This window comes from Helianthus annuus, chromosome 11 (genome assembly GCF_002127325.2).
Source record: "Helianthus annuus cultivar XRQ/B chromosome 11, HanXRQr2.0-SUNRISE, whole genome shotgun sequence".
Lineage (NCBI taxonomy): Eukaryota > Viridiplantae > Streptophyta > Magnoliopsida > Asterales > Asteraceae > Helianthus > Helianthus annuus.
In genome coordinates this window covers 175863286-175876271 of record NC_035443.2, presented here as the reverse complement: position 1 = coordinate 175876271, position 12986 = coordinate 175863286, and the positions used below count along the sequence as shown (strand labels likewise).

The window sequence follows — 12986 nt, the reverse complement described above, 5'->3', positions numbered from 1 at the left end:
CTTTCACACTATAAATTTACCACCATACCAAAATTTAGAACCATCAAAAACCCAAATTTGGCATGGCAGGAATCACCACCCCCTTGACCTTCACAGTCCGGAGACGTGCACCGGAGCTCATAGTTCCAGCAAAACCCACACCTCGAGAACTAAAGCCTCTCTCCGACATCGATGATCAGGAAGGACTGCGGTTGCAGAGTCAGGAGGTACTAGTTTATCGCGGGGATCCGAAAATGAGAAATAAGAATCCTGCCAGTGTGATAAGAGAGGCTCTGGCTAAGCTTCTGGTGTTCTACTATCCATTCGCTGGACGGCTAAAGGAAGGGCCGGCAGGGAAGCTGATGGTGGACTGCTCCGGCGAGGGTGTGTTGTTTATTGAGGCTGAGGCGGATGTTATGCTGGATCAATTCGGAGATGCACTTCGGCCACCATTCCCTTGTATGGAAGAGCTCCTTTATAATGTTCCGGGCTCTGATGGCATCCTTGATTCACCATTGCTACTGATTCAGGTAGGTAATCTGGCATGCAATTGAAGTCACAAAAATGGACATTATTTTTTGTATGTTTTTGAATAAGAATTGTATGTTCATTAATTTTGATTGATAGGTGATACGACTACGATGTGGGGGTTTCATCTTTGCCATACGACTCAACCACATCATGAGTGACGCAACAGGACTCGTACAATTCCTGTCAGGATTAGGTGAGGTAGCTCGGGGAGCCACATCACCATCAACATTACCTGTGTGGCAAAGAGAGTTGCTTTGTTCAAGTGATGGACAACCAAAGACGATATTTACTCATCGCGAGTATGGTCAAGTTGTAGATACTAAGGGTGCGATCATCCCACTCGATGACATGGTACACACGTCATTATTCTTTACTGCCACCGATATTTCAGCTTTGCGTAGGCTTCTTCCGAAACACCTACAAAGTTGTTCCACCTTCCAGGTGCTAACAGCTTGCATCTGGCGTTGTCGTACCATCGCTCTCCAACCAGATCCAGAAGAGGTAATGCCCATTATATGGCCTGTAAATGCACGTAAGATGCTCAACCCTCCCCTCCCTATAGGATATTATGGAAATGTTTTAGCTTTTGTTGCTGCCATTTCCACAACTCGAGATCTATGTAACAAGCCATTCGCTTACGCATTAGAGCTTGTGATGAAAGTCAAATCTGATGTCAATATTAAATCAGTTTCTGACCTAATGTCATTCAAACGACCACTCGAGTTCACAGCTATTCGAGCTTTCGGTATCTCAGATCTGACCCGTGTAGGATTGGATGAAGTGGACTTCGGGTGGGGGAAGCCGACATATGCAAGGGTTCCCAAAGGCGGTATAAGTATTGTCCGAGGTGTTACTAGTTTCTATCTACCTTATAGAAACAATAAAGGAGAGTCTGGAATCGTGATGCCCATTGCTTTGCCGAGTGGATCGGTGGACAGATTTGTCAAAGAGATAGATAACTTGTTAGCCCAAGGAAATATTGATGAAGCTCTAGCGGAACACTCACTACCCGCTCTTTCAAAACTATAATTTCGACGTTGGTGTTTGCGCAAGATGGTTTTTAATATTTCAAAACTACTCGCTCGCTTATATGGACATAAATATTTTAAAAGTTTATATCTATGTATAACATAACAAAGTGTATTCCGTATGACGCCTTATAAATGGTTACCAATACACATATACATCATTACCTTATTTATGATATAGTCTCGACTTCATAGTTATATGGTTATATATGATATCTATGTGTGTCTTGGTCATTTAATGTCGTGTTACAATATATCCATGCCGGACATTGCTCTTTAAATTGATTTTACTTCTTCGATATGGTTTTTACTAAATGTACACATTCCCTCCTACCACCGCTAACCCGACGGAGCCTCCATCCCTAACCTTTCAACCTCCAAACACAATCGCTCCTTAATTTATATCATGATCTTTCATGATATGGATGTTGAAAATGATTATTTGAGAATCCACTTAAGGGATCCCTGCAGATCGTCTGCTTTGGTTGTTAAGTTAACGTGTAAAAAACATTGTTATTTTTCGTTGATAGTAGTCAATCGGAAACTTGACTTTTGGAATAACTATTTTCGGATACTGGTTTTATTGTGGCAGGATATCACTGAAGTCTGAAACAGGTTCAGATTTGTGACCCTATAGGGTGTGGTAGGCTTTATCACGCCACATCAGCGCCACGTAGACGCCACCTCATATGGGGGCTTTAAAGCCCCTTCCTTTAACATTCATGTAATGGTTCAAAGCCCCTTGAATGGGTCTCACATGTATACTTAATAGCGCGCGTTAGTGTGTTGGCGGAGACTCAATGCCCCCCCTCCTTCCCTTTGGCGCCCAGGGGGTGGCTAAGGGGCGCTATAGGGCGCTAATTTTGATGATTTGGCCAGGGACAGTATACCACACCCCCTGGCCTAACACAACCGTCGAGAACATAATCTTTTGAATTATGTTGTAGCGAACTATTTTAAACGTACATACAATGTTAAGAACTTTAAGTTTCGTATAAACCGAGAATTGGTCGTAATGTTAATCAGTCTTTATTAGTTATAAAACATGGGTAACTATCTATATATACTTAAAAATTTAGTTATATGAACTTTTTTACAACCTTCATTATGAGCCTCTTAAATACATTTTTTAAGGTTCATTAATTTAATTATATCAACTCTTTTACAACCTTCATTTTTTAAGGTTCATTAATGATACTATATTTAGGTTAGCCACAAAACTCTAAAATATGTATTTAATTCAAATTAAAAGAATTAAACTTTTTATAAATCATGTGGTGTCCAAAGCCATATAAATGAACCATCACATTCATAATTAATAGTGTACAAGTGGTAGGTTATAAAACATTTCCCAAGGATACTTACAAAAATTAAGTAATTACAATTTATAGTGCTTATGGTACAACACTTAATTACCTTAGTCAGGGGCATAGTTGTCCTTCTCATTATCGTCTTTAAGGGCCATAAGTCCAAGTAATTCAAATAATTCACATAATAGTAGTTCATTAATAATTCAATTAATAAAGGATGATTTATCTAATCCAAATAATAAAGACAGTGACATCAACCATCGTAACCGAACCTTCAAACAATACTTCATTATCCAAATAATAAAGACAGTGACATCAATCATCTTCTTCATCATCGTAACCGAACCATTTCATCTTTTAAACATCTTCCAATAAATCGAATCATATAACATTAATGGTAACCGATACTTAATGGGTTGATTAATGGCTTCAGCCTGATAAATCGGTATAAAATGCCACTCCGTAACAAACACGGGAACCTTTTCACACTCATACCCGCTCACGAGTTCGCTTCTTGACTCGCATGTGTTTCATCAGAATCTAATCGGACTTCGGAAGTTACGACTGAATTCAAACAGTCCATTCTCTTTTCTAAAGCAGGTACCGTTTTTTTCCCTTAGATCGTTCCATGTTCAATTCTATATTATAAAGCATTTCATAAGGATGACGGTAAAATTTAAGTAATTGCAAGTTTTTATGCTTATAGTACAATACTAAATGAGGTTAATTTTGGGGTAAAATGGTCATTTAACGTGAATATTATTTTAATTTTTTACAATTTATTATAAATTTAAGTTAACACAAATGAGTTAATTAGAAAATAATGGAATTAAAAGAGTTAATTGAATTAAGACGCCAGAGAGTCACACCTTTGAACTTCATTCCTCTTCATCTTCCCCCATGGTTTATGAAGCCAATTAAACCAAAATTGATTACAATCATCCTACATATAAAAACCAATTCAAGAAACTCTAACTACAAGTTAGGATACCAAAAGTCGCTTTAAAATTAATTAAATTGCATTTTTTTATTGTGCCTCTTTGAATATCCCTGTCATTTAATATAATTCATTAGGATATTATTAATTTGTAGACAGTTGAACGATCTTTGGTTATGCTATAAGATTGTCGGCTTTGTTATGTTTGTAGGTTCATAGTTTCCTTTCCTCCTCTATTGCCATGGCCAGCCCCCATAGTTTGCAAACGTCCGACGGTGGTACAAGCAGTCATATGTTCCTTAGTGAACTCCGTGAATGGAGCACCTGACCTATCATGATAATGGTTTGTAGAAAATGGCACGTCACACGTGTTAACGGCAAGTACATGAGCACCGACTATATTGTCACTGACATAAAGGTAGTTTTTTACGCTCTGCTATCCCACATTCTTACGCTTTTCTACTTTTGATTCTGAAACAAAAATCTACGCCTTTATTTGCGCAGGGAGGTATGATGCATTGCACCGCAAGGAATAACATTGCCCACTATTTCTTTGACAAACTCAAAGAGGGCGGTGTATATTTGGTCAACGGTTTCGCCGTGTAATTGTGCATATTTATTTTTGGATAACCGTCTACATAAATGTTTCGTGCTTTTCCTTCGTAGGCCTGCTTATGCAGTTGACAGTGACTCACATGAAAGGTATACCGTCTGCACTTAGTGTTAGTAATGAAAACCCGTACTACTTTTCGATGCATATATACGTAAACATAGTATACCATTTTTAATAGTTTTCTTTAAGTTATTTCACTGCAGTCAGTTGGCTGGTGATGGGATTGGGGATGACGGTGGCATGCGTTAGCTAAAGTTTGGTCTATGTGTTATCCAATAAGATAGGAAGGCGTGCGAGAGTTTATGCGTTTTTCCTTTTTCTGTTTCATGTTTTTTTTCTTGGAAGACATCTTTTTACATTTGTTTTTGGCCGGCAAGTTTTGCCAAAGAAACAACTTATGGTCCATGGTTTAATAAAGTTTAAGCACGCCCCTTTGTAGGCGTATTATCTTACATGTTATGCACCGGCCGTGTCAGACGTCTTACCACGAACAAACAATAGCTATTATGCATGTTGTGCATAGCACGGGCTTTCTCCCTAGTTTTGAGTAAAGGGAAGTAGAATTTTAAATATGTTGAGAACTTTAAGTTTCGTAATTTAAATGTGTTGAGAACTATTTTGAGAACTTTAAGTTTCTTATAAACGAGAATTGGTTGTAATGTTAATCGGTCTTTTATTAGTTTTAAAACATGGGTAACTATTTTGAGTAAAGGGAAGTAGAATTTTAAAAATGTATGTTATTGTTGTTTTCAATTTATTTATTTTTGTTATCAGTTTTTATTATTAAATCTCATATTATATTGAGTGGGTGGTTGGGTTTAATTGACAAAGTTGATGGAGTTTAGGTGGTGTTCTCCTTGAGGTTAAGGGTTCAGGCTCACCATAGGCGGATTTAGAGTAATATAAGCTATTAAAAAAAGTCTCATAATATATTCAGGTAGTCAGTGGTTGTCACATCAACCTAACCAGCCACCAGAATTTTATTTTTAATATTTGGGGGTTTAAAACAAATTGATTACCAAGCTATATGGTTAGAACACGCTATACTACCCAAGGTATTGGGTCTGAGGCTTTGAGCCTCTATTTTGGCTTCGTAGTGTGAGGCCACCCATGTTTCTAGTTGCTGCTCGAGGTTTTCTTTTTACACGACGTCTGGTAATGCAGTTGACATCTTTAGAAGCTTTTCATTATTTGCAGTTTACACGACGTCAACAGATTTATTGTAAAAAACCTTTAATGGATTTGTTCAATGCTCAAGAATTTGATTGAAGTGCCATGACGCACATTTCAAGCCTCGGGAATAACGACAGTAAAACCGAATGTCTATCCACCAATTGTTCAATGAAACACCCAAATTAGAGTGGTGAGTTTGTTTCATGATGATGAAGGCATTTAGGTGGTGTTTGTTTTTTGGCCAGAAGCACTTCTGGCCACTTATGTCTGCGCCGCGCAGACGCGCGCAGAGGTTTGGAGTCCGCAACTTGTTTGTTTTCTCGCAGACCTTTCATTAAAAAAGGTCTGCGAGACCTCTTCACCACACAGACAGTCACCCATGTCTTCTTGGAACCTCTTCTTGGCACAGACCTCTTCTTCCACACCTCCACCCCTACATCCCTGCCACCACCTCCATCGCCACATCCCTGCCACCACCTCCACCACCACATCCCTGCCAAATCGAACCAAAAACCCCCAAATCAAACCCAGAGAGAGAGTGAGAGAGATACCGTAGAGAGAGATAGAGAGATTGGAGACCGGTGGTGGTGGTTGAACGACGAAAACCCCCAAATCGAACCCAGATCGGAGATCGGAGATCGGAGATCGGTGGTGGTGGTGGTGGTTGACTGACGAAAACGCCCAAATCAAACCCAGATCGGAGATCGGTGGTGGTGGTTGAACCACGAAGATGATGGCGGTGGTGAGATGGCAGAGGTGGTGCGGTGGTGGTGGTTGAAAGACGAAGGCGGTGGTGGTGGTTGAACGACGAAGGCGGTGGTGGTGGTTGAACGACGAAGATGATAGCGGTGGTGTGAAGGCGGAGGTGGTGCGGTGGTGGTGGTGCTATGGGCGGTGGTGGTCTGCAGATTGTAGAGAGAGAGTTGAGGCAGAGAGTGTGTGTTGTGTGGGAAAAGTGGTTTTGTAGAAGGAAAAAAACAAACCCTCTTCTCCTTGCAGACTGCAGACATTTGGTCCACCTCTTCTTCTGCCGATTCCTGCAGATGTGGTCCGCAGACTGCAGACTTTTTTTCCGCAGAAAAAACAAACAACACCTTAGATATGTATGTACCAACTCCTCTTAGAGTCAAAAAATAAACTGGAGTTATGGATCATATGCAATATCTAATCACTCCTTAAGTTTGCTAGTGTTAAATCCCTTATCTTGAGTGTTGTGAAGGAGTTTTCCCTAAACTAACCAAATTAAGTCATTTAGTTAAGGGTTTAGATTTGATCAAACAAAGATTTTCTAATGTCCAGGATGAACGTGTTGTTAATGATAAGTTTCTTAAATAGAGAATGCATACTTTGAAGTTAACTAGTATAGCATTTGTTATGCAGATCACACATACTTGTTCCAACAAGCCAATTTACAATGAGCCTTTCGCCATGAATGCTTTACAGGAGTATGGGACCAAAGGCGTTTAGATTCTGAATCAATTATAAAATGAAACGAATGTTAAGGACTATGGGTGCTTGTTACACCAAAGGCGCTAATATGGGTTAGCAAATAGTGACTAGTTGTCTTAGGTTCTTAGACAATGTGATGTCGTGTGACCCTAACTCAGCTGTTGGAAATCTTAGTGAATGAGTTTTCACTGATTATTTTGAACACCAATAATTATATTATACACGTGTTGTATAAATAACTATTTATGGGGTTGTGATATATGTTGTGAGAGCTTCATAACAAATAAAACTATGTCCAAAATAGAGGTAAGATGAATGAGATATCGATCCTTGAGGTTGTATGGTTTGAACAACCAAAGATGAGGAAATTGGATTAAGCTTTGTCAACTTGTCTCACATAGGTGACATGACAAAATTTGAAGTGGTACATAAGGAGAAGCACACATTGTAAATTGTTTTCTTAAATGCAAACACGAGTGGGAACCCTAAAGAACTTGCACTCGCACACGCGTGTGTGGCATGGGCGCACTGACTAGCAGGATTCCGGCGAACAGCATTGGCACCACTAAATACAGGAATGTGTTGCAATTGTTTCCCCTGATCTTCCCTTGTACTTATAATAAAAAGACAGTATAATAATGAAAAAGGGTTTTTTTTTTTTTTTTTAATTCATGGTTGAAAGTAGAAACATTTCATGTGGGGAAAAAACAAGTAATATAAGTTCATCTATATATAATCTAAAATTTAGTTACATGTTCTGTTTTAAAATCAACATTTATGATGTTTTAAATGCAGTACTTAAAATAATATTGCAAGTTTTAATGCTTATAGTACAATACTAAATGAGATTAGTTTAGGGATAAAGTTGTCTTTCTACATAACTATTCAATTAATCATAAAATATTAAATTAAAATAAGATAACAGACCCTGTAGTATTAAACTGAATTGGCTTAAATGAAATTTGAATCACATTTAATACATCTCTCAAACCATAATTTATTAATTGAATTAAAATTAAAATTTCTACATTATTTAAGATGACATATGAAAGGTCTTATGTTACCTCCTACTCACACAAAAGCTACAATAAATACATATGAGAAATGTGAAGTAATGTCGAAACTTATCAGACATTCCCAGGACTCAATCCATGGATTACAAAACCTTTCATTCCTCAACATTCAAAGAACCCTATAGTGAGGCTTTTAATAATGGAAACTGGATGTAACACCTCGAAAATTTACGTCCAATAATGTATTGACACGTGTCATAAGGTTCCAGTATGTGAAAACAAACTTTAGAGGGACTAAAGTTGGCAAACGGTGAAAACTATGGAACGTAAGGGTCCAAAGTGTCAACAATGGATAAATAGACTCTATGATAACCCTACATAATGTTTATAACCTTAAACGGATGGATCATGGATCATACGAAGCGGAAATTGCACAAAAGTGAGGAATTACAAACTATAGGGGCCAAAAGTGTCAACATGTTGAATTTATACCTCTGAGTGAACTTTTGGCAGACCCGAAGCATTGTAATGCTAAAATATACTCACTAGAATATGTGGTAAAAATTTCATGAAGTTTCGTTATCGTATGAGAAAGTTATGGCCAAAACCGTACTTGAGGGGTTAAAAGCGTCAACGTCGAATTTCATGGCATTTCGGTTGAGCGCAAAGTTATCCGAGGACATTACCATGTTGGTAAATGTCCCAAGGTTCTTAAAAACTAAGTTTAGGGGTTTACGAGTCAAGATAAGCAGCAAAACATCGCGTACGAAGAGCAGGGGCCAAAACTGCCAAATAAGGAAAGTTGCTGGTTCTGATCAGGTCCTTGCGGACCGTATGGAAAGGACCTTACGGTCCGTATAGGTTGCCCAGTATCATATTTTCACGAATTTAGCTATTTGGCCCGAATTTGTGAGTGTTAAACAGCTGGGATCACCTCTCTTTTGCACCAATTGAAGACCTTGCATGCCTAGGACTACTGTGAGCTCTCTACAACATCTGAATCCTCTTTAAATCAGATCATTTTTCACATTTTTGAGGCACTTGTGATAGTAACAAGAACATTCACCACTTCAAGAACTCTCAAGACTTCTCCAGAGGCATTCTGGTCGACAAGGCAGACTCCAAGTGTTTGCTAGGCTTCATTAGGACCTTTGTAAGCCTTCATATCATTCTATAATCCGTTCTAGCATAGATTATTAGTTAAAAGTCAACCCGTTGTTCAAATAGTTTGACTTTTCGATTAAACGAGTTTGGCTCTGTCATTTCACAAATTGAAACCACTTATAAGTTGGTATTTATGTGGGAAACAAACCCTCAAAAGGGTATTCTCTGATTCCCACTTTATGCATGCTATTTGTCGAGTCAAAGATATTCTTAAAAAGTCAACAGAAACCGTTTTTGCGAAAAATAGCTTAAATGGTAATGTAGATGACATGCAATCAGTTTGATCATCAAAAACAAATTATAATGAATATAAGAATGTGTTTTATCATAATAAACTCGACAATCTTAGTATAAACTCGGATCGGAACCGAAAGTCTTATAAAACGACTTTTTCGTTGACTCTCGATTCGGATCCATGCATGCATGTTTGAGATCTGTATTAGAGTTTATTTTTGACCATTTTTATTTTAGTTTAACTCTCTGGAATTTTTACATCTTGAGTCTATGCTTAACCGATTCATATGCATGTTTCCGATTATGCTTAAAAGTTGACTATTTTGCCCTTTTGATATAAAACGTGATTTTTGGAAAAATGAAAGAGTAGAAATCTTTATTACTGATTTATAAACTTGCACCGAAAATTTGAGATCAGTTGGTGGTCCAGATTTGAGTTATGGCCGATATCGTAAAACTATATCTTTATGTTACATAAACGGCGCATTTAGCGTATAACCTATTTCAGGCCACGTTTTGATATAAAAATTTTTACCCACTGATATTATATATTATTTTGGGATTTTTGATGATTTTTATTTAATTTTTGGCTGAACGTATCATAGATCGCTAAGTCGATTCGGTTAATGCCGGTTTTGACCGTTTAAGCCATAAAATGAGTTTTATACATTCTTTTGACCCCAAACCTTTTTCTACTGATTTTATTTGTTAAATAAATTATTTTGAACATTCTGGAAATATAAAAATCTCAGCTTTCGTTTGAAAACCCGGAAACGGCTCTAAATCGCATTTTTAAGCGTTTTTAGCGCATAGTAAGCGTTATACTCATATTAAACATATAAGATTCATACCTACTGATGTATTTAGTATATTTTCATATAATAACAGTAAGTATAAATGTTTGAACTCAGATTTCCAGTTTTAACATTTTTAGCCCTTGTGAAATTACTAAAATACCCCTACGGTGCATAGTTTGATTTTAAATGATAAGTTTTGTATACGGGTCATACCCTACTGTTATAATATGTTAAATGAAGTATATTTACTGTATAAATCAGTCCCGAGACTCAGATTTCCAAGTTAGCTCTTTTATAATCTTTTAAATGACCAAAATGCCCTTCTAAGGCATAAATTGAGTTTAAAATTATTCGGGGCATAATAGAACATGACTTACTGATATTATATCATACTTAAAGCATATTATCTAAGGGAACTTGCATATGACTCTTTTGGTTACCCGTAATGCCCTTTTTGCGTTCGGTTCGGTTTATGTAACTAGTTTGCATAAATTGACCGAAACGGGTCAAACATTATCATTTTTGTCTCAAAATCCAGAATGTATTTAGTATACCAATAATAAACAAGTATTCAAACTTGTCGGGTCTAAATCACATTCTATCTGGTCTTTCGCTTAATCGTGCGCTTGTACCGTATTATCCTTAAAACTAGCCGGTCAAAGCTTAGGCTTAAATAAAAGACCCGTTAGGAATCTAATAGGTTATTATAAACCTTTGTTCCAGATTAGGAGGCCCAGTAAAAGCTATCTACACTTACCAATTGTGATTCATACTTGCTCAGCTAAATACATTTTGACTTATTTTCCCTATACGGGCTTGGGGTACGGTATATAGAATACCGCTTGATCGAGCGCACAAATCCTGCACCCTTGGGTGTCCAGTTGGAAAAGTTTGTTCGACTCGTTTAAACAGTTTTGTTCTTACTTTAGGCATTTGAGGGGTTATTGACCGTGTCCCGGATATCCTTGGCATTATCTTACGAGATGGCCACGACCAGAGCACGGGGTGTAGGCGTACACCCGGCGTGTATAACTCTTTAATGTGGTGTGTCATTTAATCTTTAGCCCGGACAGCAGATCCCGGGCCACTAAATGTACGAGTAGCATGTAATTCGTTCACAAGTTTATATTGCATAATTATCCCAAGTTAATAAAAATATTTATGCCTTGTGCATTTAAATCAATTTTCAATCATTTTCAAAATGAGTCGGTTGATTTGTATTTACCAGTGTAAACTGACGTATTTTTCCCAAAAGGTTAAGTGCAGGTACTATACGAACTAGGCTGGCTGTTTCCTAAGAGCGTCCACTATAGTCTCGCAAGCTCGGACGACAAATAAACTGTTGAAAAATATATCTTATTTTTATTTGATCCGCCTGTGGATCCGTTTCAACTACTTGTGATATTTATTATTACATTTTGTTTAAAGTTGAAATGAATCTATTTCTGCTTCCGCTGTGCATTTATTATATTGTGTTGTTTGTCTATGACGATGCCAACCACGTCACTGTACCCCACACCGGGCCCACCGGTGAAGCGTGGAGGTCGGGGTGTGACAGGTTGGTATCAGAGCCAACGCTGAGTGAATTAAACACTAGTCTTTTGTGTTTAATCTCAGTTACACAATTGCACATTCCTCGATTTTCGAGTCTAGACAAAGAACTTAGGAAATGTTCAAAATTTCGTTTATTTTATCTTTATTATTAGCTTTGTCTTATATATTTTGTGGTGCAACTTGTTTGATTTTTGACAGGTTCATCATGCCGCCACGTGTACGAGGACGAGGAGGATTCGCCACATCACATGACCACGAGGCAGGGCCTTCGCACAGGCGAGCCCCATCAGCATCGCACAACACTGCTGCCCACGATCTTTGGAGATCGTTTGCTAAACCAGCCAGGCACTCAGTGTCACTGAGTACCTCACCATCCCTACCACACTCATTTGGGCCACACTCTGAAAATGGGCCCCACGACTCCCATGGATCTTTCATACCTCTTCACCAGTCACCTCACCACTACCCAGCACCCGTATATCAGGGTTTGTACAACCCTGATGCCTACTTGGATGAACCAGTGGGTCATAACCCACTAGGACCTGAAGACCACTTCTCGGGTGGTAATGAGATGGAGGTCGACGAGGACACTGACCCTTCCCTGCCGCCGTCAGGCACGCCAAACCATCCCATTGAGATATCTGATGGGTCACCATACAGGGGATCACCTTTCAATGGTGTTGACAGCTACGAGGAGAGGTTTAAGCAGCACGATTGGTTTCATACCCCCAGCTACCATAACTCCCCCATGCACCAGTCTTACCACAGTTCTCCAGTGCACTCGCAGCACCACTCCCAGCAGCAGCAGCTTCAGCAGCAGCCTCAACAGCAGGATCCATCTGAGGCCTTCTGGCGCGATGTGGTCACTCCGTCGCCACCACCACCTCCAGTTATGCCTCCTCCGCCTCAGATGCCAAGGAGGAACGCGCGTATGTCTACGCGAGGAGGGATTCGCATAGGCACCCCTCCGCATGTTGGTAGCAGCCGCTATTCGCCGCTCCACGAGGAGTCCGAGATGGGAGAGTCTCCACATCCCGTCTCAGGAGTTACTTCTGCGCCTATTGCGCCACTGCCGCTGCAGAACTTTGGAGAGCCCATCCCTGCGTATGCTAGCTCAGCGCCGTTTAACCCGTTTGAGCAGATTTACCCTCAGGGCTATGATTATACAGGAGACCCGTACTGGATAGCTTCAAACTACAGCTCT

The 12986-nt window shown here is 39.1% G+C and overlaps 1 protein-coding gene across 1 annotated transcript; it reads left to right on the top strand.

Moving 5' to 3' along the window:
- LOC110891120 (benzyl alcohol O-benzoyltransferase) lies at positions 1-1707 on the top strand. The gene is made up of 2 exons (XM_022138781.2): positions 1-509; positions 607-1707. The coding sequence occupies exons 1-2, from the start codon at positions 63-65 to the stop codon at positions 1537-1539; spliced, it is 1380 nt and encodes a 459-aa protein (XP_021994473.1). The 5' UTR covers positions 1-62; the 3' UTR covers positions 1540-1707.
- Positions 1708-12986: the final 11279 nt, after the last annotated feature.

Coding starts and splice junctions, on each gene's coding strand:
- LOC110891120 (XM_022138781.2), top strand. CDS start 63: ATGGCAGGAATCACCACCCCCTTGACCTTCACAGTCCGGAGACGTGCA. Junction 510..606: donor CACCATTGCTACTGATTCAG/GTAGGTAATCTG, acceptor TTTGATTGATAG/GTGATACGACTACGATGTGG.